The 26,562-nt window shown below is 39.9% G+C and overlaps 1 protein-coding gene across 1 annotated transcript; it reads right to left on the bottom strand.

The window, feature by feature from the left end:
* On the bottom strand, window positions 1-26,562 carry ift81 (intraflagellar transport 81 homolog). Its single transcript, XM_066689545.1, has 19 exons — window positions 26,449-26,562; window positions 25,653-25,802; window positions 25,411-25,514; window positions 23,051-23,231; window positions 22,698-22,787; window positions 22,095-22,160; window positions 21,651-21,761; window positions 21,137-21,221; window positions 19,839-20,002; window positions 18,362-18,457; window positions 13,654-13,800; window positions 7,564-7,713; window positions 5,392-5,520; window positions 3,910-3,999; window positions 3,253-3,339; window positions 2,662-2,733; window positions 2,479-2,564; window positions 1,768-1,813; window positions 1-755 (listed from the first exon to the last, which is right to left on the bottom strand). The coding sequence occupies exons 2-19, from the start codon at window positions 25,794-25,796 to the stop codon at window positions 573-575; spliced, it is 2,031 nt and encodes a 676-aa protein (XP_066545642.1). The 5' UTR covers window positions 25,797-25,802; window positions 26,449-26,562; the 3' UTR covers window positions 1-572.

Here is a 26,562-nt window from a genome sequence, read left to right as displayed (position 1 = left end):
CAAAGTTTTTAATTTAATTGTGGTGTATACCAAAACATTTAATACACTTCTACTAATACAAAGATACAATTTTACCCTAAAACAAAGACTGCTATTTCAGAGATGTAGAGCTACAGTGTGAACATTAAAAAAATTATTATGAAGTGATAAAATACATACTTTGGGTTTCTCTGAATAAGATCAAAAATAAAATACAAAGTTTGTAATTGCATGTACATATTGCTGCTTTGGTAATAAATCAAGTGCACTTATTTACAAAATTGCTTTATACTACAGACAACCTGATTTGCTCCATGGTGTGCTCCCTTCCTGTTGATTTAATTGTGTCCAGGAGAAACATATTTAAAGAAACATTGGGCTTGGTTTTGTGATCTTAGAACTGGGTCAAAGTTCAACACATGAGGGTCAATTAAGCAATAAGTGAGGCTTGCAATTGCACGGTTACAACCTCAGACTTGTCTGTCACGGTCTGCGAACAATAATCAATCCCATTTGAGGTATTTTTAGGAGGGGCATGGCTACATGGGTGTGGTGGAAGGTGGTGGCTGCAGGGGAGAGCAGTGCTGGAGAGCTCAGAGGACTAGCCTGTCCTCGCCCCCCTCCTGGATGACGTGTCCAATGGAGGCCTGGCTCTGTGCTCTCAGGTGGCACTGCTTCTTGCACTCCAGCAGCTGCTCCAAGTCCCGCCACATCTTCACCTGCTTCATGTTGGGGCCGTGGCTCTCTCGTACTGCCTTCTGTTTCTCACGCAGCTTCTGTGGGGGCAGAGAGGGGGCATGGCTTGCTGTTATGTCAGAGGTGAGAGAGCTTTGAAGATCTACATTGTCAAAGGTTGTCAGCATGATTCTCAAAAAGAGGCAAGATGAGAACATTGATCAAGAAAGGGGCTTTTCAAGGCCTAATATATTGCAAAAATCACTTCCCTTATTATTATTATTATTATAATAATTATTATTATTATTATTTCTTAGCAGACACCCTTTGTCCAGGGTGGCTTACAAAATATAAGAGCAATACAAAGTGCAATAATACAGTGCAGTTCAAGCTTATCTCTTTTATAGGGCCGGGAAGAGAACACCTGCTTATATGAACCTTATGAAAGGAGTTTAGTGATTTTGAAGACCATCCCCCACTAAAATATCTTGATTGTATTCAAATATTTCCAAACAAGAGCAGGCCTACACTCAGTATCACACTGAAATCTCTCACCTGATCTGATGTTTCCAGAATCTGTTTTCATTATGCCTATGGAAATCAAAACCATTTTGCTAAACCAGTACCCTACAAACTTCAGGAAATGCCTAACTTGCATGCCCCCAGGCAATGAAAAGTGCAAAATGAGAAGTGAAGTGATAATGCCTATAGGAATAAAGGGCTTTAAGCCAGAGCTGGGGAGAGATCAGGACATCCCGCAAGCAAGGACTCATCACTCTTGCGCAGCGATGAAAGGGTGGACAAATTCATAATTTATTTGCGTAAGCAGGTCACTTTATACGCTGCTCAAATCTAAGGGCTGGCACAGTTTGCCACGTCTATATTACAGTTGCTTTTCCAAATGGTTTAGCAGGAATGTGTCTGTGCGCTGCTACAGCTCGGCCACTCCGAAGAGATCACGTTGTTCCCTCAGGGGGAAGTGAGAGCTGGGAGGGCTGGCCTGATCCGTTTGCAAGGGATTAGTTATGGATGCCAACGACCGTGGGCCTGTCTCTCTAATAGCCCCGCCCACGTCTGCGAGTCTGAAACAGAGAAGAGGCAAGCGCCACTCACCTTGCCCAGACTTTCCTGCTCGGTGATATTCTTGGTGTACTGCTCCCTGCAGAACAAAAACAACAGAACCAGCCAGTCATCACAATTTTCCAGCTTTTTCTGCTGCCTTTCTGAAATTTTACAACTGTGAATCATGTAAGGGGCTGTTAACCTAACCATGTTTGTAAAAGCTTTCTTGTTGTGTCACTTTCTATAGTTCTCCATTACGGTTATTAATCTCATAATTCAAAAACACGTAAACAAACTTGTGGCTCGGCTGGCGAGATCGAGCCTTTTCAAGTCAAATATTTATTTAAAACTAAGTGATGCAGGGGCTTTGTCAAATCAGCTTTCTTAATGCGTTGTCACACGAGCCCCCAGCACCTCAAGCTGATGAATTACAAACATGACAGTAAACACTCCCGCACTCTTCTGCTATGGTAACAGAAACCAAAATCGAGGGAATGGCGTCACAAAGGAGAAACCTTTCTACAGGAAAATGGCTCAATACTTGAAAGCAGCCCTTGAACTTGAAAGTTGGGACCAAAAATAGAGCCTTATTTAAAGCAAACATTTGAAAAAATATAAACCTCAATATAAACCAGAATAATGCCCTCTCATGTAAACAAAAGGACTCCCTGTAATCAGATCCAACTTGTTTTTCAGCAGACAATAACACCATAATCTTTAGTTGAAAAATAAAGATCATCAATAGCAGACGGCTGGGCTTACCTCACAGCCTTTCGCCTTTCCTGCGGATCTGGAGACACATAGGCCCGCATTTCATCCGCTGCTCTCTGCATTTGCATTTCAATGACCTGCAATGAGACAGAGGAAAAAAAAAAAAAAGTCCAATAACAAGGCAGAGGTGTCCGTAAGAGCCCCCCTCTCCCAGTCTCCGGTCCTGTACCATACCTGTCTCATGCAGTTGATGTAATGGTATCTGCTTTCCTCTTCTGTGTTCTGCTCTCTGAGGCCTCGCACCTCCTGTAACAGAGCAGGGGATAGAGAGAGCGTTTTATTCTACTGACAAGAAAGGGCTGCACCAGATGATCAGAGATATTATATGCCAGACCTGCAGAACAGCTTAAGAAGTGTAATTTCCTAAAAATAGATAAGATATTTAAATGGATTTTAGTGGGGGGAAAAAAGGTCCGTACTGAACAATTTTGAAATTATTTTTAATCTTCCCGTGCACGTCTCTGCCTTTACAAATGCCCAAAAGAGTCAGAGTTCCTTCTAAAACTGGCCAGTATAAAAATATGCACTTGTATACATGATTGTTATATGGTAACCTTCTTGAAGGCTAATCTGAATATAGTAACAAAGATGAATGCATTCCACACAGTCCGTTCAGTATTGCAGGTAAACAGATTTTATGCCAGAAAAACAACAGATGTCCGGCTGCTCCTGCTGTTGTGTTATTACTACATAAGGACAGTCGCCTTCATTCAGAGGCAACATAGCGGTTCTGTTGGCGTGCAAGGGCAGAGTGGGAGTCCATACCTGCTCCAGCTTGGATCGGTTACTCTCCAGGCCGGCAGCGCAGCTGTCATATTGAGCTTTCTTTTCTTCGTACTCCTGAGTTAGTTCCTATTGTGAAAAGGGCATGGGGGGGTGTAAATGAGATACTGGGGCCCAGTGCCCTTGTAGGTGACTGTTAGACCTAGGTGATTACCCTGTACTTTACAGTCCTAAAGTTAGGAGGAGAGATGTTGACAAGTTGGAAGACACTGGTACTAACCAGCAGACAATTTAAGGGCCATCTACACTGGTGGATGCTATATTAAAGAATAATACTAATCTGCTAGATTCAAACATTAAGTTATTTCTCAAGGAAAGACTGCAGAGTTCTTCATGCAAGTTTCAAAGCACACATGAGAGAATACACAAATTGGCCAAGTTGCGGTTCACTATGTGCTACATGTCTGAAGTGTGAAAGTTTTACTCTCTCGCCACCTTTCAACACATCTGTTTAGATTATACACCTGTAGACAGTCCTAATCTTATTTTATGCCTTAATTTGATTACTCTAATAAAGATATTAATTCTTATAGTGATGCAGTTACCCTTGTGCATATGTCGAGAATGGAACCTTCATGTTTGTTCAATCATGCAGGTCACCGTGGAGACGGGCATCTGATAAGTAACTTGAAAACTCACCTGGCATTTCTGTCTCAGGGGCCGCAGCTCCTTAATGACAGGAGCAAGGGCAGCCTTCTTCTCTGCTATCACAGAATTCAATTTCTTTACCTGAAACAGAACCAATGGAAACTGTGATAGGATACTTCGCTGGGAAAATAAATAATGTATCTTGGTGCAATAGTTTAAAATGCCCTTAACGATCAACTCCATGTTTGGCAATTACAACAGGCATTTAACATTTAGCCAGATGTAACACTATAACAAAAAAAAAAAAAAAAAACCTTAACATTCCCTTCCAGTCCAGTCCTTATTATTTACAAATTGAAGTTTCAGCCAAATTATTATATTTAACATTCCTTATTTCTGTAAAAAATGTATAATAATAATAATAGCAGTGCAGCAGATCCTTTTTAAAATCTTTCATACATATACAGCAATATGATACAGTGAGATCTGTGACAAAGCAATGTGAAGTGTTTAAATTTGTGCCAAAATGTAGGGTCAGTTAATGTCTCCTGTGTGGCAAAGGCCTGGAATGAAAGAATCCGTCACTGAGTTTCATCTTGCCAAGTGCGCAGCCTGCCAGTTACAAACATGTCTGAACTTCAGACCAGGGTTAGCGTTTAAAGACTACCATGTTGGCACCCGGCCTAATTGTTTGCAACAGGTTTCTTTTGTGCTGCATAACCACGAGGCAAAGGATAAACAGACTTTATTCAAATTGAAAAACAGACATTCAGCAGAGCCACCACCAAGTGTATGGAGATGAAAACCTCAAAATTGAAGCTGCTTTTCAAATGGCATCCATTTGTAACTCAAATTTGTGTAATGTAAAGTATAACCCACAATAGGCCATGCATTTAAGAACTAAAGATAAAGTCTATGCAATTTTGCCCCAGAGAATGCCAGGCTAAAGCACAAACTATTGATGTCAGCAAAATGACAGTGTATCGAAAACCAATGGCAACTTGGATCAGAATTGTTGAATGCCGTGATACTCGGAGATGCATCTGTCTTAAGCAGTTCTATTGCTAGTTGCTGGTTTCCCAGTTCTGTCATGTGATGCACTACAGGCAATCTCCAGCCTCTTCCTACATATCTGAAAAGCACAGCGACTGCCTTTGTGATCAAAACCACTCCTGAGCCTCACGTTAGTTTGCCCCTGGTGTGTGATCTGGATAGCAGAAAATGTATTCTTAAAAAAAATAAAATAATAATAATATATATATATATATATATAATCATTTCATATCTTTATTTTATTCCCTCCCCATTTTGAAACTGGCAATCATGATTCCTGGGACCTATGGGACATATTCTATATAGGGAGAAAGTCTCAGTAGTCACTGTTGCGTTATGAAAAAAGGCTGTTTATCCCACACTATAAGGGCATTTCTGGGGGATCAGAGAGCAGGTCAGTCTGCAAAGAAAGAGAACAAAAGGCACAGATTTGGCCACAAGGCCAGAGCAGTTTAGGAGGGAGGAGCCAGCATGAATTACCATCCCAGACATATCGTCCAGCGTACGGCCCTTCATCTCGTCCAGCTCGCTCTTGATAGACGACACCCTCTCCAGCTCCTCCTGTGTGTTGCTGTACCCAGAGATGCCCTTCTTGGCTTCCATGGATTGCTGCCAACACATCAAAGTCACAGGCCATGCTTTAGGAGACGCTGGGAGCAATTACGGGTCAAAACAACAGCACAGGTTTTTAATTTCTTCCCCATAAGAAACTATTTTCATGTATGTATTTTAATTTTTTCCAATCAATATCACTGTATCCCAAACCAGGTGGATGTTTGGATTTTCTACATAAATATCATTGTGGGCCCACAGGGTCCAAACCACCTAGGGTGCTTGTTTCCTGCATTAAGGATATAAATAATATAAAATAATATACAAAATATATATTGTCTACTTTTATGTAGTTCATATAGTTCATACCAAATCAAGATTGTATGCAAGGAATGCCATTTAGATGAAAGACCACCCTGTTTGTTAATCTAAAAGCTCATAATCAAATACAATGCACTTACAAATGACGTAAAGCTGAAGACATTTGGTGACTGATCTGGCAGCAGCAGATCAAAGCAATACTATGTTAGGTATATACAGTCAACCTGGATAAGGCCGTCTGCCAAGTAATAAATAATAATAAAATATTAAGAAGAATAACCTACTCTGGAATGGAAATGTTTGCTAATGCACAGCCTTTGCTGAAGTGTTACACTGAGAGCAAGCAAACAGGGACTGGTTTGTGTCCAATGGCGGTGTTGAATACTTTGTCAAATCCAGTTCAAGGGTTGTGTCCGCACACACGGCTTCAGCACAGCACTTGACTGCAGAGTGCGAAACACTTTGTCTTTTCGGATTCTCCTTCAGAGTTGTGTCGATGGAGTCTGTTACAGCCTCACTCCGTGACACGAAAGAGTGGAAGGTAAACCAGGTGACAGGCTGTGACGGGCAGAGGGAAGGTGTGAGGGAACAGCTATGAGGGTATTGGACTCCTCAGTTAATTTGAAAAGACGGCACGTGCAGAATCTCCTGAGGTTGTGTGCTATGATGGACAGTTTCAATGCTGCTGCTCCACTGAACAATGTCACCAATTAACCAGCTGTTTAGGACTTCCACTTTGACTTGGCTGACCCATTTACTGTCATATTGTACCTTTGCTCCCCTCTCCTGTGGTTTGTCTTTCAGCTGCCAACAGCGATCCATTAATGTGGATCCCCCCCGACAGTCACTGTTACGTGGTCTGTTTTTCCTCAGTGAGGGATGAGAGTGAATGAAGGCCCTAATCAGCTACTGATGTTACTACTTGTTACCCAGACTTGTACCACACATTTAAAGTGCTCCACAATCAATTCTCATGTTTTCAAAGTCTTTACAACATGTGACTAAAAAGCCAAGTGATTTGTTTCCCATGGATCATCTTTGTTGTCTAATAACCAACTCAGGTTTACAAACAATACTTTGAGTGTCATGAGGATGAATAATCTATACCACAAACAGTATAAATAGTGAACCTTCTGATGCGTCACTGTTATTTAAACACAATTAACTGATTGATTGATCCCTGCTATTCATTAATTGGAACATTTATTTAAACTTTATTTTAATGATCTTGCAAAATTAAATTTATATATATATATATATTTGTATTTACTTTTCAAAATAAAAAAATGCAGGTACGACTGGCAGAGTAGAGAGGTCAGTATTCTGCAGCGCAGTTGCATTATGGGATTAAGAACTTATTTGGAAAAGTGTAATGCGTTACTGTGAATGTGGCTTTTTTCGTACGGGCCAACTGTGGTGCTGAGGTCTGTAGTGCTATCTGCTGTATTCTTGTGTGACAATGAATACAATTGTCAGACCATGGGAAGAGCCACTGGCAGTTAAACGTCAATGACTAGCTGGGGGAGGAGCCTGCACAAGGACCCCCCAGCCCAAAATAAATTAAAATTAAGCAACTGCCAGAGGCGAAGCAGATGCAGCCATCACAAATAGAACAGCACCGCCCTGCCTGCGTCAGCCCTGTCTATCACCAACCCGGGGAGCGTGGAGGGTTAAGAGGCCTGCGATCTTTTCCAGGAAGGTTATGTCACTTCCCTGTAAGGGGGAGCTGTGTGTGGGGGGGCTGCATGTGGCGTGATTTTGGGAGGCGCTCCGGTTTACCAGCTGCTGCTGTAGGGCTTCGTGGCGCTGTTTCAGGATGTCCTCAGTCCTCTGCAGGACGCCATACTCCGCCCGGAGCTCCGCTACCTCCTGCCTCCTCTTCTTGTACAGCGTGCTCTTGCTGCGCAGTTTACTCACATACCTCTTGAACTGCAAAACATCAGAAACAGGAGAGAGGGGGGAAGCAAACAGATGATGAAATCCATAAAACATTCCCCAAGATCTCCCTAACCCTATAGGGGTTAACCCTAGTAGGGTTTTTTCTCAAAGCAGCCTGCATCAATCTTCCCGTAAAAACATACAACTGTGCATTGGCAGTGTAGCTTTTATATAGAAAATTGTATAATAGCAACCCCAAATCCCAAATATGGCAGGATCAAAACTAAAAGTTTATTTATTGCTCTTGGTTTCATTATTTTTATTTAATTAGTGTAAATGCCATTGTTTGTAGATATTTGTGAACATTTATCCTATATAAATCAAACCATTTTAACCATAAGTGTTGGTTGAATGTTTTGTGCATTATTTATGCATTTTATTTTGGTTGTGCAGACATTTTATTTGCTTTTTTCAGGCACCCCTGTACATAAGAGATGCATGTTGATCATTTTCTGGATTTTTGTTTTGCGTCTCTAATAACAGAAAGGATATGAAATGGTTATCAGTGGTTTGATCATACGACAGGCTGATCTGCATTCTACATTTTCCTGACTTGTAACAATAGAATCCGTCAAATTTGCGATTAGTTTTTTTGACAAGTGCAATTATAGTCATGTGATTGCAGCAGATCGTCACAATGCCCACAGGCAGAAATGGAGGAGAGGTGGGGAAAAAAGAAAAAGAGAGACAGGGACAGACGTCAGCTGTGTGGAGAGACTGACCTGTCAAAAGATACACGGGACACAGGATGGAATTCCAGACAGCATTTGAACTTGCAAGCCTTGTATCTAGTGGATTCACAATATTTGTTTCCCTTTTATTATTTTTATTTACATTACAGCTGCAAAGGTTAAGATTCCTCAGGGACGCCTGCATGCCCTATGGGAGAAATTCTACCCTTGGGCGAGATGCCAAGGATAAAATAAACATCTTCATGTCACCCACAGTGATAGCTGGCACTAGAACATTTTTTTTTCCTTTTCACTCCTCTGTACTATGAGGCTCTTTCACTATAGCCAAAAGCTATAAATATTTTAAGTGCAAGAGAACAAACCTAGAAATCACAGTATGTGCTGTATGTCACTCAGGACATGCAAAGCTTCTGGGCGCATTTACGGTTTGTGTATTTTTAGGAAATCAAGGGCAGACAAGGTTGAGGGAATTAGCAGCGCAGTATAATAAAGCACAGTGCTCTCTTGTCACATAGCTGCCAAAACACTGGCACTAAATTAGCTAATGCACTCTATTATCATTTAAATAATTTGCAACATGTTCATAACCCTGTATATGGAGCCTGTATACCATAAGCCCCAATACTGGTCACCGTCAAAAGGATAAGCTGAAGGTTAATTTAGGTAAATTGGTTAATTACAAATCAATATCCAAGAAAAGTACATCTTGATTTAAGCTGCAGGGTTGTAATTCAGCATGAACAAAGAAAACACACTCATTGGTAAACATGACATCTTTGAATCACTGTGTCCTATAATGGATCCAGCCTGAAAATCGATTAATTGCCAGAATAGCTCAGAAATTAAAGCCATTGTCAATAGAAAACTAAAAACATATTCTTCTTTTGGCATCACAGCTTAAATGACACATTCAGAAAGAGCCATGCGTTCATTTTTCTGACCCCTCCATACTCCTGTACTCTAGTTTTTCGTCCTGAAATGAAATGTAAGCTGAAAAGCCCTTGTAACCTTGCTTCCTTAGTCACAATTAGTTGGGTCTTGGGCACCATCAGCCCAGCAAACATTGTGCCATTTTTATTTTATTTTCAGCATCTCCTGATGATCTAAACTGGGAGCAGATTTGAGAATGAATACAGCCCTGCGTCACTGATAACTCCATTGAACTGCTGCCCTGCCGTGACTGTGAGACTCTTCTACCCCATATAAGTGCAAAAGTGGCTAACAATATCAAATGCAAGCACAATCTGGAGTTCAGTATAGCACACCAAAAGCCCAGGAATCTTAATTGAAGATGAACAAGTGTGACACTGTACATTACACAGATCAGCTGTGCACTTGCCATTGTGACACATGCTATTCCTCAATGACAAAATGGAAAATACTTCTGATAAGCGGTGACAGATCGGCCGTGGCAACAGAACACATCACAATATAGATCTTCACTATGCAGCATTTTTTTTTTTTTTTTTAATAATGTGGAAACAAAGATGTTTTCCACTTTTTTTTTTTATGTATTCAAGGAAACTGTGATTGAAAGCAAATGTGTTACCAAGTATGGGCTCTCTCTATCCCCTTTTGCAAGTAGCTCAGGTTTAAAGATCTTGTCATGTCAAGCCCAACACCTTCTCAACTTTCAGTTAGCCATCGCTTGGCTATATTTTTAAGTTTGGATGGGGGGCTTTGGACCAAGGTGGTCAATATCTGTTAGAGACTGATACCATCTTCCCGGGAACAAGCACTAAGCAGACAGATTAGGGTTTCAGACATTCAGTTCTTATGCCTCCCAGGCAGCCAGGGTTGCACAAGAGAGGTAGACATGTTGTTCATAAAACACTCAGCAACACCAATGAATGGCAGTCTCAAAGTCTCTAGAGTCATTCTATATAGGTTTGTTTACAAGCCCACATTGAGCATGCTAGCCAAAACATGAAAAAGTCTGGAACAAAGGGGTGTTTTGGCTTTTGAAAGAGGTAATGCAAGGCTTCTGCTTATGTTGAATATGATGAATTGCTGTTGGTCCTTTAAATATAACCAAAGAAACACCCTAGGTTAACACCTTGCTGATGTTAAGAACTACAGAGTACAGCAGAACCCTTTGGAGGTTATATATTTTTTTAAATACAGTGGAGATGTCTCCTTCAAAAAGTATCCAAACACAACTTGGAGTGAAATGATTTATATCTTACTCTGTATGTTGGTTTTTAGTCTCAGAGAAGGAAATGTGGTCAGTGACTGGCAACTTGTTTGTGATGGTTTGATCACTCAACAAATTCTGTGAATGCAAACTCAATCACAGCAGAATCTGAGAATCTGTATCGGGCCATACTAGTTTCTATTTAACTGTAACATTTAAAATTCTGTAAAACTGATTCTGTACTTTAGTAATGTTTGTAATGACAGCATACAGTGAGGGAAAAAAGTATTTGATCCCCTGCTGATTTTGTACGTTTGCCCACTGACAAATAAATGATCAGTCTATAATTTTAATGGTAGGTGTATTTTAACAGTGAGAGACAGAATAACAACAAAAAAATCCAGAAAAACACATTTCAAAAAAGTTATAAATTGTTTGGCATGTTAATGAGGGAAATAAGTAATTGATCCCCCATCAAACAGCAAGATTTCTGGCTCCCAGGTGTCTTTTATACAGGTAACGAGCTGAGATTAGGAGCACTCTCTTAAAGGGAGTGCTCCTAATCTCAGCTCATTACCTGTATAAAAGACACCTGTCCACAGAAGCAATCAATCAATCAGATTCCAAACTCTCCACCATGGCCAAGACCAAAGAGCTGTCCAAGGATGTCAGGGACAAGATTGTAGACCTACACAAGGCTGGAATGGGCTACAAGACCATCGCCAAGCAGCTTGGTGAGAAGGTGACAACAGTTGGTGCGATTATTTGCAAATGGAAGAAACACAAAATAACCGTCAGTCTCCCTCGGTCTGGGGCTCCATGCAAGATCTCACCTCGTGGAGTATCAATGATCATGAGAACGATGAGGAATCATCCCAGAACTACACGGGAGGATCTTGTTAATGATCTCAAGGCAGCTGGGACCATAGTCACCAAGAAAACAATTGGTAACACACTACGCTGTGAAGGACTGAAATCCTGCAGCGCCCGCAGGGTCCCCCTGCTCAAGAAAGCACATGTACAGGCCCGTCTGAAGTTTGCCAATGAACATCTGAATGATTCAGAGGAGAACTGGGTGAAAGTGTTGTGGTCAGATGAGACCAAAATCGAGCTCTTTGGCATCAACTCAACTCGCCGTGTTTGGAGGAGGAGGAATGACCCCAAGAACACCATCCCCACCGTCAAACATGGAGGTGGAAACATTATGCTTTGGGGGTGTTTTTCTGCTAAGGGGACAGGACAACTGCACCGCATCAAAGGGACGATGGACGGGGTCATGTACCATCAATTCTTGGGTGAGAACCTCCTTCCCTCAGCCAGGGCATTGAAAATGGGTCGTGGATGGGTATTCCAGCATGACAATGACCCAAAACACACAGCCAAGGCAACAAAGGAGTGGCTCAAGAAGAAGCACATTAAGGTCCTGGAGTGGCCTAGCCAGTCTACAGACCTTAATCCCATAGAAAATCTGTGGAGGGAGCTGAAGGTTCGAGTTGCCAAACGTCAGCCTCGAAACCTTAATGACTTGGAGAGGATCTGCAAAGAGGAGTGGGACAAAATCCCTCCTGAGATGTGTGCAAACCTGGTGGCCAACTACAAGAAACATCTGACCTCTGTGATTGCCAACAAGGGTTTTGCCACCAAGTACTAAGTCGAAGGGGTCAAATACTTATTTCCCTCATTAACATGCAAATCAATGTATAACTTTTTTGAAATGCGTTTTTCTGGATTTTTTTGCTGTTATTCTGTCTCTCACTGTTAAAATACACCTACCATTAAAATTATAGACTGATCATTTCTTTGTCAGTGGGCAAACGTACAAAATTTTTCCCTCACTGTATGTACTCAGTGAAGGGATTAATTGGTTTTACTGAACAAAAATAATATAGAAGAACAGTTTGGAGGATGCAGTTCACATAGGGTCTTCTCTTTTAATAAGCCTCCCTAGGAATGTAGAAAAGCTAGGGAAAGTGGGATAAATAGTGCTTAGCCTGTGGTCTGGTCTGTTTACTGAATATATAAATAGTAACTTTGATTACAGCTGTATATACTTTTTGCCTATGTTCTATACAGTCAAACCTGTTAAAATCATACAGTCAGCTGTTAAAATCAAACCAAAGAAAGATAGCCTCCTCTACCCATGTGTTGACTAGCTGGCTCTGCCATTTCGGTTTGGGAAAGCACTGACGACCAGCTTCCAAAATAAGTCTGATTCGCCATTGCTTTATTGACTCCCTTAATAGATGTATTTATTTGATTTACCCCAGCCTATTAATAGAAATGTTTAACTTTTTCCTTCTGCATGTACACAATCCACGAGGAACAGAACGCTTAGAATTTTTTCAGAGAATTCTTCTGCGGAGAAAAAATAACCCAAAGAAAAACAAATGAACATTCAACAAAGATATACACCAGACACTGTCATGGGCCCAGGCCTTTCTCTTTTAGCTGATAAATGTAGTTCCTCTGTACTTATACATTGCCCTCCGCCCCCCCCCATATAATTTTCTCAAAGACGGTGAACATTTGTCCTGGATAAGGCTTTCTGGACTGGTGCCCAGAGGGGAATGATGACCGGTTTTGTTCAAACACACTGAGAGGAAAGCATGTTGCTCAAATAAATGATTGTGTTGCCCTTTGGAGGGCAAAAGGCTTGGGCAAGTCCACTTTTTCCATTCCAATTCCCTTTTTTCAGACCCATTCCAAAATCCAATTCCAATAATTTTTGCCATTGACATTGCAATAGGCTCTACAGGAATTACTCTACAAAAGGAATTTCAAACGGAATTGGAATGGCAAAACTGGAATTGACCCCAACCCTGAGCAACCACACCAGCCGAAATATACTTTCATTAGACAGTCCAAGCAGGTTTCTTCAACACTAACCAACAGATTCACAGTTAAAAGATGGCACTAGACTGGATTCACAAGTTCAAACATGTACCCTTTTCACATCACCTGTTTTCAGATGTTTGCTATGAGTTTTTAAGTGTAAAATGCAATAATACGATAAGTGAATCTGATCAGAAAAAACTTTTTGGATCACTTAAATGCATAAAAGCTATGCCTACAAAGGCTCCACTGACTTATTAAGTGGTGACATACCTCATCACCCTTGATGACCTCGGCGCCATCACTGTCGCGGGCCTGGCTGTTTTTGTGTGCCAGCTCCTTCTCCACACTGGCCAGCTCCTCCCGGGCCTCCTGCAGCTCCTCCGCCTTGGCCTCCTTCTTGCGTGAGATGATGGAGGCCTGTGGGGACAGTCAATCAATCCACCTAGCCTTGTCTGTGTCTATATAGCACCTCTTCACAGTACGGTGATCAGAAACCACACTCCTGCAACTCTGAGGGTATCAGGCTGAGAGTGGGAGATCTACACACTCCAGGCTGGGATGTTGTGCACTGCTTACTATACAATTACACAACATAAGTGTGCAGTAAACATTATGAGGGAGTTCAACACCTTGCTGTTAATTCTGTGTCCATGCAAAAATACTAGTATACGTAGTTGATTCTAGACTTTCAGTGCCATTTATTATTTTTAAACTTGGCTTCGGAGGAGAAATAATTTGGTGACTTTAGTGTTAACAGTGTTCACAATCTGTTAAATGCCTGGATTTACTTTTTATGTCAAGAAAATGAAAAATGGCAATACACAAACTAATCACACATGATCATTTAACCACCGTTATATATCGGCCACAACTGCAGACTACTGTAATCCTTTTCAAACTCTAATTGCTATGTGTGTGAATGGAAGAACCTGGAGTCATAAGTACATTCTACATAAGTCATGGTTATTCACTTCCCCGAGTATGCTAATTTCAGGAGTTATTCAACTGAGATTTTTGTTTTGTAGACCTTTCTGTATGTTTTGTATGTGGTCATGCAATGGTCAAAAGCCTGGAAAAGCAAATTTAACCTCAAAACACATTGCATTTTTCATTGTTGAAAAAGCATGTGTGTCAAAGTGAGCTAAGCCAGAATCAACTGGTTTCTTTATCCTTTATTTTCACAATGTCTATTCTTCATATTTGGCTCTTAGTGTGAAAACTCACAGAATTATTTTTATCCCACTTTTCTATAAAACAAACTTGGATATTTAATAGATTTTATGCAAGATTAATAAACCATCCCCTTAAGTATATAAAACTAGTTATATATTCACAGACTCTAGACTCATAATCATAATCAATTCAAATTTTAAGACAACAATTTGCTTTTGGCAGATGGGTTATAGTTTAGATTTAATTGGAACAATAGTCTGTGTTTCCCAAATGTTTCATGGAAATTAAACACGGATCTTAATTGTCACAAGTAAACATTTATCAGGATACATATACAGTGGTGGTAAATTGACACTAATGGACAGAAACACACACTGTATCCCATGACCAGAATTGGTTAACGTCCACATTTTTAAAATTGCTATGTATATTACTACTCTGTGACCTGTCCCATTCAGGCTGATACAGTTGGGACACAGGCAGTAAACGGTTTCATCTTATTCTTCTTTGTTTGCAAGTCTAATGTGAAAAAGGAAATTATGCTCCGACATTAGCCAGGAATACGATCGATCATATTTACTGTACACGCTCCATTCAAGCCAAACTCTCCCAGAGTTAAATAAAGCCCAAAATGTGTGATCCCTCTTTTTTTTTTTTTTTTTTTTTTTACCCCAAAAGTATTTCCTTGTTTTACGTTCACTGAAAAGAATGTGCATAAAGTCTTACAAGCCTTTTCCCATACTGTCTCTAAATCTGGCATGGCCTGTAGTTTTGCTTGCCAGATTCTGACCTAATATGGTATTGTAAAAAAAGAAGAGGTAGGAATCTGGCAAAGGAGGGATAATAAATGAATGGTAGCTGATTTTCTATTTTTTTTTTTAATCAAGTTCAGGGTGTTTGGACACACACAGATCATGCAGCTTGTGTAATTAGAGTCAAGTAATACTTTCACACTCATTAAGATCATAGAATGCATGAGGTTGGATTATTGAGTTTGCAAACCATTCCAAACTATTTAATATTTGTCTCTTTACCTTTCCATTTATTAGCACTTTACTGAAAGATTTAGTTTAACCGCTGTTTGGGGAACCCTGCTACAAAGAATAAAGTCTGATGATCAATAGGGATAATACAATCAAAGCCCAGTCCAGCAACTAACTGACAACAGACCCTCCAGCTCAAAGAGCAGCGAATCTGCGTCGTCCCTTAAACAGACAACTATGTCTAATGGTGACTGAACTTCAGTGAGTTTGTAGAAAAACCTAGCAGCCAAGGGCGGTTCTTCTGCATTAAAGTCCCATACATAGCAAAACAATTACTCTCATCCACGCTATTGCAAGGTTTGTAACACTGATCTGATGAACAATCGCTTTTGCCGATTCCAAATTTCACACTAATGATAACAATAAAACCCACAAAGTTCTCTCAACTGTCACATTCTGGGTTATAGAAGTGCATTTTCAGGGTCTCAGAGCACTTTAGTAGGAATGAGACCCCGTTGGTCCCCCCGAGACATGATAGCGAGAGAGAATAATTTGATTTATTGTGGGTGAGAGTGAGTTTGCACACACACACGGGGTGGGGGGGGAAATCCAGATTTCAGGAATTCGTCTAAGAGTAAAAGCGAAAAACTGTGTCAGTTCAGTTCAGGGCACAAGTACTGTGGTTGGAGCTGGATAAGTGTAAAAGGCTCAACAGGAGCAATATTCATTCCTATATGTCTTTACTGTATGTGTTTTCCAACATTCCAAAATCAGGGCCAGTGCAGGAGCAGAAGTCATGGTTTTGTTCAGGGAGGTACGATTCAGACTGTAATTGTTGGGTCAAGAGAAGTCCCCTTGGTTGTCAAAGTCAGCATCCCGGCATGGGTTTCATGAGTGTTTATGGCCAGAGTTCTGAGTTCTTAAAATTAATAGTTAGGCCTATATGCTTGTTGTGGTTAAATCCTGCAGTCTCTTGCGAATATTTTCTTGCTTTGTTTTCTGGAGGTAAAGTGTTATGCAAATTCTTTGCAAGTTATTAAGTTGTTTAGCATTACAACTTATGCTCAAGTCCTTTTTAAAATCGAGTGGTTTTTGCACTTGTAGTTCCTTCTTTATAAGAGCGGAATTTGCAGATTCACGAATATATTCCTGCAAAAGGATCCTGGACATAGATACAGGACATGTGGGACTGTCAGTGGTCCTTTTAGATAGAGTGACATAAAGCAAGATATGTTTCACTGTCCTGGTAATTGTCAAAGGCATTTTCTCTGAGCTGTAACAACTTAAACCATTCTGCAGAAACTGGACAGGAGAGTTTGCATTCTCTCGATCATTCATCTGTTCCACAGCTCCCTATTGCAATTTTGAGAGTGTATATATCCCCTCTGTAGTCCTATCCTGTAAGTCCATGGAAATTCAAATGGAGATAATGCATGCAGGGACTCTGTATCAAAGACACTTTCTATGGACTCTCCCTTCTCCTACTGCCTGAGATAAATTATTCCCACAGCTCTGCTTAGTTTCAAAGTTCCTGTAAACAAGCTTTGGTATTTGAGGATTCATCAGCCAGCACTTTTCTACCCACACTAAAATATTGTGAACACCAATGCTGAACAGAACACACCGTCCAGCCTCTTTAGCCAGTCCTTATCTTTCCTTGGAAAAGGAGACCAGTATCTGGAGAAAATGCCACTGTTACAGCACATTAATCAAATGAAAGAAAGATCAGTTTTATACGCATTTGTTAAAATGCTTTACTGCCTGGGCTCCCATTGAAACATCAGAGTAAAGCATTCAAACATGTTTTGAGACTAAAGTCCCTCTTCTTACCAGAAGTAAGCTGCTAAATAGCCTACATGGTGTGTGTAGTAGTCTACAGTTGTCTACAGTTTTGCAGTTGTCAATGGGGGCTTTTTGCAATAGTTTTGAGAGAAACAAATCTGTTATAATAACTATGTTTAGTTATCTTTTAGTTATTAATTTTTCTTTTGCCAATAAAACCAGGCCTTGTGTGTATTAAGGTTTTAAAATTAGGGATTAAAATAATCTGAAACAACACATACAAAATGCAATGACATTTCAGGCAGTTACTATGTTTGAAACTACTTGTAAATAGATACATTATAGATTACAGATTTAGTTTAGGGGGGCAAAATCAAATCCACTTTGTTACAGTTACAAATATGAGCCACTTAATGCTACTATAAAATTTTATTCTGCAGTTTACTTCAAAGCTCCATTACAAAATATTCAGCTCTCCTTCAGATCAGCCCTGAATTTGAACATCCGGCTTATGCAACTTTAATTAGGACTTCAGAGATGTAAAACATATCTGCCAGATCAGAGCAAACTAATCCGGCCTTCTGCTGTCATGGAAACTGTGCTTACCATCAGATTACAATCAGTTTGCCTCACTAAGACACAACGTTTTTGTTCAGAATGTAAAAATGTAATCGTTGAGCAAGATACACACGGTCTTAAACTGTAAACAAATGGAAAAGTTTTCCACATCGCGATTGGCAAACTTCATTCTTTATCTCTCGATAGAATCACTTATTATGTCACAGAGAATATCCAGCTTTTTTTACCTCTGTAACCTATTGGGATTAATATTAAACCAAGATAAATCTAATGGCAGTTTATATTTTATGGAATATTCTTAAAAAAAAAAAAAAAAAAAAAAGACTTTGAAAACACACAAACTTCGGTGACATTAATATTATACATAATACATTAATAGCACATTACATAGCTCATCTTATAAACTATGAACTGAATATTAAGGACAGGATTAACTCTGTACTTTCCAGCGTGAAACTCACCTGTTGTCTGAATAGAGAGTGTTTGTCATCTATCGGGTCATTTCGCATCATCCTCTTCTCAATCAGCTGATTAATCTGAATGTTCATTTCACGAATCTGGAGAGGAGGGGTGGGAAACAGATGCACATTGAAAAATCCACCTGTGACTGGGGTGTAACTTCCTTTGTTCACAAGAATACTGTGTCACGCCTGGATCTTAACATTACTGTTCACATCTTTTACCTTTATCTTCTGCAGTTCAATTCAATTCTCTCTTTTACTTTTTGGTATATTTCTCTACAGTTTCTACATTTAAGAGCATTTTTCTTCTCTTATATAAAAGCTAACTTCCATCCAGCAGAAAATAAAACTGATTATAGGCAGTCTATTCTACATATGACATTTGCTCCGTATGTTGGTGGAATAGAGTGCACACATAGGCAATTTAAAATGAACTACCTCGGGTGGGTTTTGTATTATATTAGTGATTAAAAATAAGTATATATTCATTACCTGTTTAATCTAAAAAATATCTGACCAGGTTTAAAATATACCCTTTTCCTAGACGTAGATTGCCTTATTAATAGGCACAGCCAAAAAAAAAAAAAACAGTGCATATGCTCCTATCTACTTGGCAAAACACTTGACATCAAGGAATGGTATAAAAAGGCATATTGCTAGAACCCATATTAACTTGGCAATGCTAAATATACAATGCTGTAACTGAAATTCAGTGACTGAAGAGAAAAAACTTGTAGGAAACCCCCACCATATAGAGTTGATATAAATGGCATCCTGGGAGTATTCTACAATGTCCCCCTGTCCTCATGTCCAATGCTAATGAAATGCCGGTGTTTTGATACAACAAGAATCCAATAGGCTTTAGTTAAGGAGATCACTATGGACTCGGGACTATTTTTAAAACAACAACTGGCACTTTATAAAAAGGTGACTGTTCTCAAGTCCAGTCGGGGAGCAGAGTAATAGATGGATGTGTCATTCACTGCTTTGGTTAATATTTGGTCTGTGAAGCGAGAGATTTTTTTTAATGAAATCTTTTATCTTTGCAATTATGCATTCCTGCTATGTGCACCCTGTGTTTCTGTAGTATGAAAACTCAGTGAATCAATTTTCCTTAATAAATGACATGAACCGATATGTTTTATAAGAATACACTTTTTAACTGAAAAATCTTGATGAACGATGTATAGATGTAAGTCAAAGTATGTAGTTCACCTGAGCCAATGTCTTTTATGGTTTTGCACTTACAACAAGTAAGCATGAAACAGCTGGGCCATACTTAAATAAAGAGTGATTAATTTTAGGGAGTTTTATGTATTCATAAACTGAAATTTAAGTATTGCCCAGCTGTTTCATGCTTGCTTGCTTAAAGGGGTCTGTTACTTCCCCCAAGACTCTGACCACTACTATCTACCTTATTCAAAATAGGTCTCAAATGGGAGTTCTCTGGTAGTTTGAAACTCAGCCTGTATGCTACCTTGTCCTCCAGCTCGCCCAGCTCCGCCTGTCCCATAACAGGTTCGGCGACCACTTTCTGCAAGTATTGCACCGTCGTCCGCTTGCTCTCCAGCTCCTTGGGCAGTTTGTCGGAAACCATGTACATGTTGAACTTGATCTCCTCCTCCAGTCTCTTCATCAAGCCTGAAATGGTTAATGACGCACAACAGCACTGATTTGAAGGAAACATTACACCATTTGATCACAGTCTCATGCAGAGAAAAACATTGCAATTTAATAATAAGCCACAATAATCCTTCCTGGAGCATCTGTAACTCCCCCATGCACCTGCTAATTTCAATAATGCTAATGCAGCTATAAGACTTGATTATTCAGTCCTCTTGTTTTGAAAAACACTCTGAATACATTTGTGGGCTGGAGCTGGGTACGCAACACGAATCAAAGGAACCACAATTTGAAACAGATCAGACAGGCTCCTGAAATTATAGAATCTGTAACTTTTTTGTGCAGAATGGGACTTCACACACTGTAGAAATAAACCTCTGTGGATTCAAAATCAAGGCCTCAGATGATTTTTTAGGTAGATGCAAGAGTCAACAATTAATAGGCTCTGAAATACAGAAATAATGGTTTCTATATTACAGAGAAGGCTTAATACGAATTTCTTCCAAGGGGAATGGATAGGGAATCTGTTTTCACTAAAGCTGACACTTGTTGCTTTCATGAAGTAGAAAGGGAAAATGTGTGTTTCTCAAACCCTGAATACCCAACTTAATTTTTCAATTAATATATGATAAGTGGTACTATTGAGGTGAGGGAATATATTTTTTATAATGTATTTCATATGAATTTTGGATAAATATGAGCATTAGTCAGGAGCATCCCCACCTATTCACTGCAGAATTCTTCTAAGCACTATGGAAAATGTATGTCATTTTGCAGAACATGCACACACAAATAGTACAAACACGTGATCGAAACCGTTTGAACAGGTTCATATCACTTGTTTCGGGCTGGGAAATATAATTACGTCACAATTTGCGATTTCTTTTTTAAATCGTGCAAATGTATATAACCCCCATTCATGGTAACGTGTCTTCGGGCCGGTTTCCAGTTGGTTAGTGGGGAAACAAATGCTGCACATGGAGAGGATTAGCAGAGTATCTCCAAGATAGGCAAGGTCATTGTACTTAAATTTATCTGAATCAATTTACAGTGAAGTAACCTGATCTGGGTCCTCTGTCGCCCCTTGGCCTTTGCACTCTTTTTGGCATTAGCGCCAGGCTGAAAGCAATAGTGTGAAAACTGCTTGCTTACTCTCCGGCTTTGCATCTGCCGCTGCCTGTCGCAGGTCCTTAAGTTGCTGTTGGGATCTCTGTAGCCTTTGATCAGCGTGAAACAGCTACACAATTGGAAATAAAAAATAAAAAAAATTATTTGTAGGAATTCAAATTGAAAAGGTCCTATTTGTTACTTGAGAACAGCAACATTCGGAGAACGAAAGAACTCCCATTCCAGTCGTTTTTCTGAACCAAACAAACTTTTAAAAAGGAATCTATTGAAAGGAAAATGACATCCTATTTACAGGTTAAAAAAAATTCTATGGTGGAGTAAAGGAGGTGGTTATTTGTCCGGCCATAGAAAATAAGAATCATTTGGGGGGTAGAGAAAAAAACAACCAGCAATATTGTGCTCCACTCCAGTATTTTTTCCAGTATCACCTTTTATGCTCAAACTTTTGGCCTGTATTGTAGCAGGAACTAACTGCCATCACACAATAAACTATACCACGGTCTGATCAGCAGCTTTCTCCAGATTGCAAACCCTCTACCTGGTTCTTCTGCTCTTGCTTCTGGTGGGCCAGTGACTCCTCCCTCTCCTTCTCCACCCGCAGCTGCCTGGCCAGCTCAAGCATGCGCTGGTGATTGGACACCGTCTCCACCTAGTGCACAAACAGCCACATGACACCCTTAGGAGCATCTAGCATCTAAGCTAGAGTTTCACAACACACTTGACTTATAGAATATCTGCCCCCCGCCCTCTGGTATCTCGTTACTTCTCCTGGCACCAGTGACACCGCTACATTAACACTTCATTAATATGCTGACCCTTCTCGTTGCTGGGCAGGACCTTGGCTTGTCGGGCACATACTTCCTGTCATTAACACAAGAAGAGTGTTTGCACGTCTCGGAGAACCTTGTTTTCATTCCTTAGTGGGATGACAAATGCACCAAGTATTTTAAACAGCACAGGCTTCCATCGGTATCGGCTTTACCCTTTTCTTCAGGCGATCCACTCTCTTGATCAGTTGATCCTTTTCTTCTTCCATGGAACCAATGTCCTGGAAGAAATTGTGAAAATTTCTTGTATTTAAGATTCAGGTAAACATTAAGCTGCCATTAAGGAAAGAATGACATGTGCATTTATTTAGGCTAATGGACTGCAATGCTTCCTAGCCTGTTCTGCATCTCGACAATATACTCACCCACCACAAGCTGTAATGCTGCTAAAATGTGTAAAATTCTATGTTTTTATGTGAACTGACAAGTAGATTAGGAAAACCCACATCATCAAAACAAAACAACAGCATCTAACCATGTCATTCATCAATGCAATATTTACTTGTTCATTGTATATCGGTCCTTAATAACTGGCTTTTATTTAAGCATGTGATTGTGTAAGCAGTGCAATAAAATGGTAGCCTTTTATTTTTATTTTTTTAGAAGAAATCAGATTTTGAAAAGTAGCATACTTTTCTTTTTTACTGTAAATCCTTCTCATCAATTAAATATAAACACAAAAGCAAGTGATAGCAAAGCAATACTGTGCATTCGTTTCTTATCTTTATATGTAGAACCATCAATGTTTTGTTTTTTACCCGTCTGATTTCTGCTGTGGAGAAGCCAGAGCTCTTCAGCGATTCACATTCCTTGTGATAGTTCTTGAAGCTCTCCACTAGCTCTTCATACTAGGGAATAAAATACATAAAACAACCATCATGAGATAAATACTTTCTGGGAAAATGAACACATTAACATGCAACCTAAATCAGCTGTTTGTATTGACCTAAATGAATTGGTAAAAGCGAAAGACAAGGGCTAGGTGTGTTCTTAATGAAAGGAAGGAATCCAGCTGGCTATATACAACGGCCTTTATTTCCAACTTGAAATGGCTCAGACTGCCATGCCCCAACAGTCATATCAGTGTCCTTGGTAGCAGCAGTCATCTCACCTGATGATATGTGTCTGCAACGACATCGTCCTGCAGAAACTCGGCAGGCACCTCCAGCTTAAAGAGGAAACGGGCCAGGTAAGCTCTTTTCTTCAGTTCATTGATCCTCAGCAGCAGCCAGTGCAGGATGGGGTGAATGACAGGTTTGCTGCCAGTCACCAGACCTTGACGGAAATTGCTTCTACAGAAAGACATTTATCATGATAATACACTGTGACTGAGTGGTTGCACTGCTGATGTACACCTGGTACAAAGTTTAATGTTTAATACAATATATTACATTAAAATTGTCCCATACCGGGAGCCAAACCCAGGCCGCCTGGGTGTAAACTAGGAATCCTAACCACTAGATGGGACATGGAAAAGAGCAGCTGTAGATCAAAGCAAGTCAAACTTTTGCAAGTCAATTTTCAGGAGGCCTTCATCTATATATACACTCACCTAAAGGATTATTAGGAACACCTGTTCAATTTCTCATGAATGCAATTATCTAACCAACCAATCACATGGCAGTTGCTTCAATGCATTTAGGGGTGTGGTCCTGGTCAAGACAATCTCCTGAACTCCAAACTGAATGTCTGAATGGGAAAGAAAGGTGATTTAAGCAATTTTGAGCGTGGCATGGTTGTTGGTGCCAGACGGGCCGGTCTGAGTATTTCACAATCTGCTCAGTTACTGGGATTTTCACGCACAACCATTTCTAGGGTTTACAAAGAATGGTGTGAAAAGGGAAAAACATCCAGTATGCGGCAGTCCTGTGGGCGAAAATGCCTTGTTGATGCTAGAGGTCAGAGGAGAGTGGGCCGACTGATTCAAGCTGATAGAAGAGCAACTTTGACTGAAATAACCACTCGTTACAACCGAGATATGCAGCAAAGCATTTGTGAAGCCACAACACGTACAACCTTGAGGCGGATGGGCTACAACAGCAGAAGACCCCACCGGGTACCACTCATCTCCACTACAAATAGGAAAAAGAGGCTACAATTTGCACAAGCTCACCAAAATTGGACAGTTGAAGACTGGAAAAATGTTGCCTGGTCTGATGAGTCTCGATTTCTGTTGAGACATTCAGATGGTAGAGTCAGAATTTGGCGTAAACAGAATGAGAACATGGATCCATCATGCCTTGTTACCACTGAGCAGGCTGGTGGTGGTGGTGTAATGGTGTGGGGGATGTTTTCTTGGCACACTTTAGGCCCCTTAGTGCCAATTGAGCATCGTTTAAATGCCATGGCCTACCTGAGCATTGTTTCTGACCATGTCCATCCCTTTATGACCACCATGTACCCATCCTCTGATGGCTACTTCCAGCAGGATAATGCACCATGTCACAAAGGTCGAATCATTTCAAATTGGTTTCTTGAACATGACAATGAGTTCACTGTACTAAACTGGCCCCCACAGTCACCAGATCTCAACCCAATAGAGCATCTTTGGGATATGGTGGAACGGGAGCTTCGTGCCCTGGATGTGCATCCCACAAATCTCCATCAACTGCAAGATGCTATCCTATCAATATGGGCCAACATTTCTAAAGAATGCTTTCAGCACCTTGTTGAATCAATGCCACATAGAATTAAGGCAGTTCTGAAGGCGAAAGGGGGTCAAACACAGTATTAGTATGGTGTTCCTAATAATCCTTTAGGTGAGTGTATGTATGTATTGAAAGATAACATTTAAAAATAAATACATAAGAATAATCTTTTGTATGCTATAATAGCAATGTGCTATGAAAACATTCATGTCAATGCAATGATAAATATTCTAAAATGGATCGAGGTGACCAAGATGTAACATTGGAATTGGAAATAAAATGGATTTTAATGTGTGTTGATATTTTTTGTTAGTACTGGTGTTGTTTATATTTATTTCCCCTATTTCCCCTTCCCATGAACTATTACCTATGATTTCACATCTTGTCTGCAATTATTAGCTCACAAGCTAGGATGTAGGACTTATATTAACTGTATATTTTCTTATGCAATTATGTAATTTTGAATTTGTAATTTGTACTAGGTTTTGATCTGTAATTTTATACTGTATTGCACTTTTATAATGCTCTTATGTTTTGTAAGTCACTCTGGATAAGGGCATCTGCTAAGAAATAAATACAATAATAATTTGAGTCAGTGTAACACTTCTGCTTAATTCAGTATAAATTAGTTCAATACACAAACCTACAATGACAGAGCAATTTCATGGTGAGAACTGCTCTACAGCAGGACAGTAAATATGCAGCAGAAGTATTTAGTAGGGTTTCAGGTCAACAAAGACCAAATACAATCTCCCTTCAGACGATAAGCAAAAATCCAAGGACTTCTCATACTCCGTTCTCCTGTTAGCTCAGGCAGACTTACGTGTCTGATGGATTACCGGGAGGTTTGTACTTCAGCATTCCCAGCAGGGAAAACATTCGCCTTGCCATCTGATCTGGCATTTCCTCTCGAATATCAATGTCTTGCTGCAGGACAAAAGAAAAAGATAAATAAACACGACTCTCTTGCCTCTCTGAAGATGAAACACTCCATCACTCCACTTTAGAAGACTGGCCTGATATATGCAGCTATAGATGCAGGGCAAGCAGGTGAGAGGTGCTCACCTTGGGGTCGATAGTTGCTAGAACATCGTTGAGAAGCTGCAGCAGCTGCATGGGCTCCAGGGAGTCAAACGTTATGAGGTTGAAGTTTTTCTTGAAGGGCTCCTTATTGAGGTGCTCTACTATAGCTTTGATCTGCTCGCTCATTTTGGCCTAAGAGAATTTGAAAAGCACATGACAGCACATTTTAACTTTATAACTTTTAATTTGCCAGCATTAAAGTCTAGTCATCAGCGGAATTACTACACAATAAATGATAAACCGCAGCTTAACAAGCATTTTAGTACACTCCTTGTTCGTCACCTGCGATTTCGTAGTATTTCCTCTTTGAAAAAAGAAAGTATTTTCTAAATTTAATAACTTACACCATTGCATGGTATTTTGATACCCTTTTAAAATAAAAAATATAACCCTTTTACAGCTCCTTGCTCAATCATTGCGAGTTTTTTTTTTTTTTTTTTACAAAGTCGTCAGCCAAATACAATAGCTCATAAAATGATAGGCTAATGGACGGATGACACTAACAGAAAACAATACACTAAAAACGTTCACAATAGCAACAGTTTACTTTAGAATAACGTATCCACTAAAAAATAATAGGCCTACATGTATTGAGAGTGCCATACATATTGAGCACTAGTACAACTACATCTGTCTCAATCGCCCCACGAAAATGTTTCATTTCAAATGAACTGAACAATTAATAACGGAGACGAATGCATTGCGATTCAGACCAATTCATGTTGTCTTTTTGCTACTCTGTACATTAGGCCTATACAGAGAATATAAGCAAACTTACACCACTGTTCCACACAATATTTAACCAATATCCACAATCGTAAAATAATGATCCGTGATTTCTCTGTCTTGGAAACCTTCAATAGCTTGGCATGGTTGCTAACAGGAAGTGGAA

The sequence above is a fragment of the Amia ocellicauda genome, chromosome 17 (assembly GCF_036373705.1).
Source record: "Amia ocellicauda isolate fAmiCal2 chromosome 17, fAmiCal2.hap1, whole genome shotgun sequence".
Classification (NCBI taxonomy): Eukaryota; Metazoa; Chordata; class Actinopteri; order Amiiformes; family Amiidae; genus Amia; species Amia ocellicauda.
Note: the sequence above shows the minus strand (reverse complement) of the source record. Positions and strands in the feature narration are given on the sequence as shown.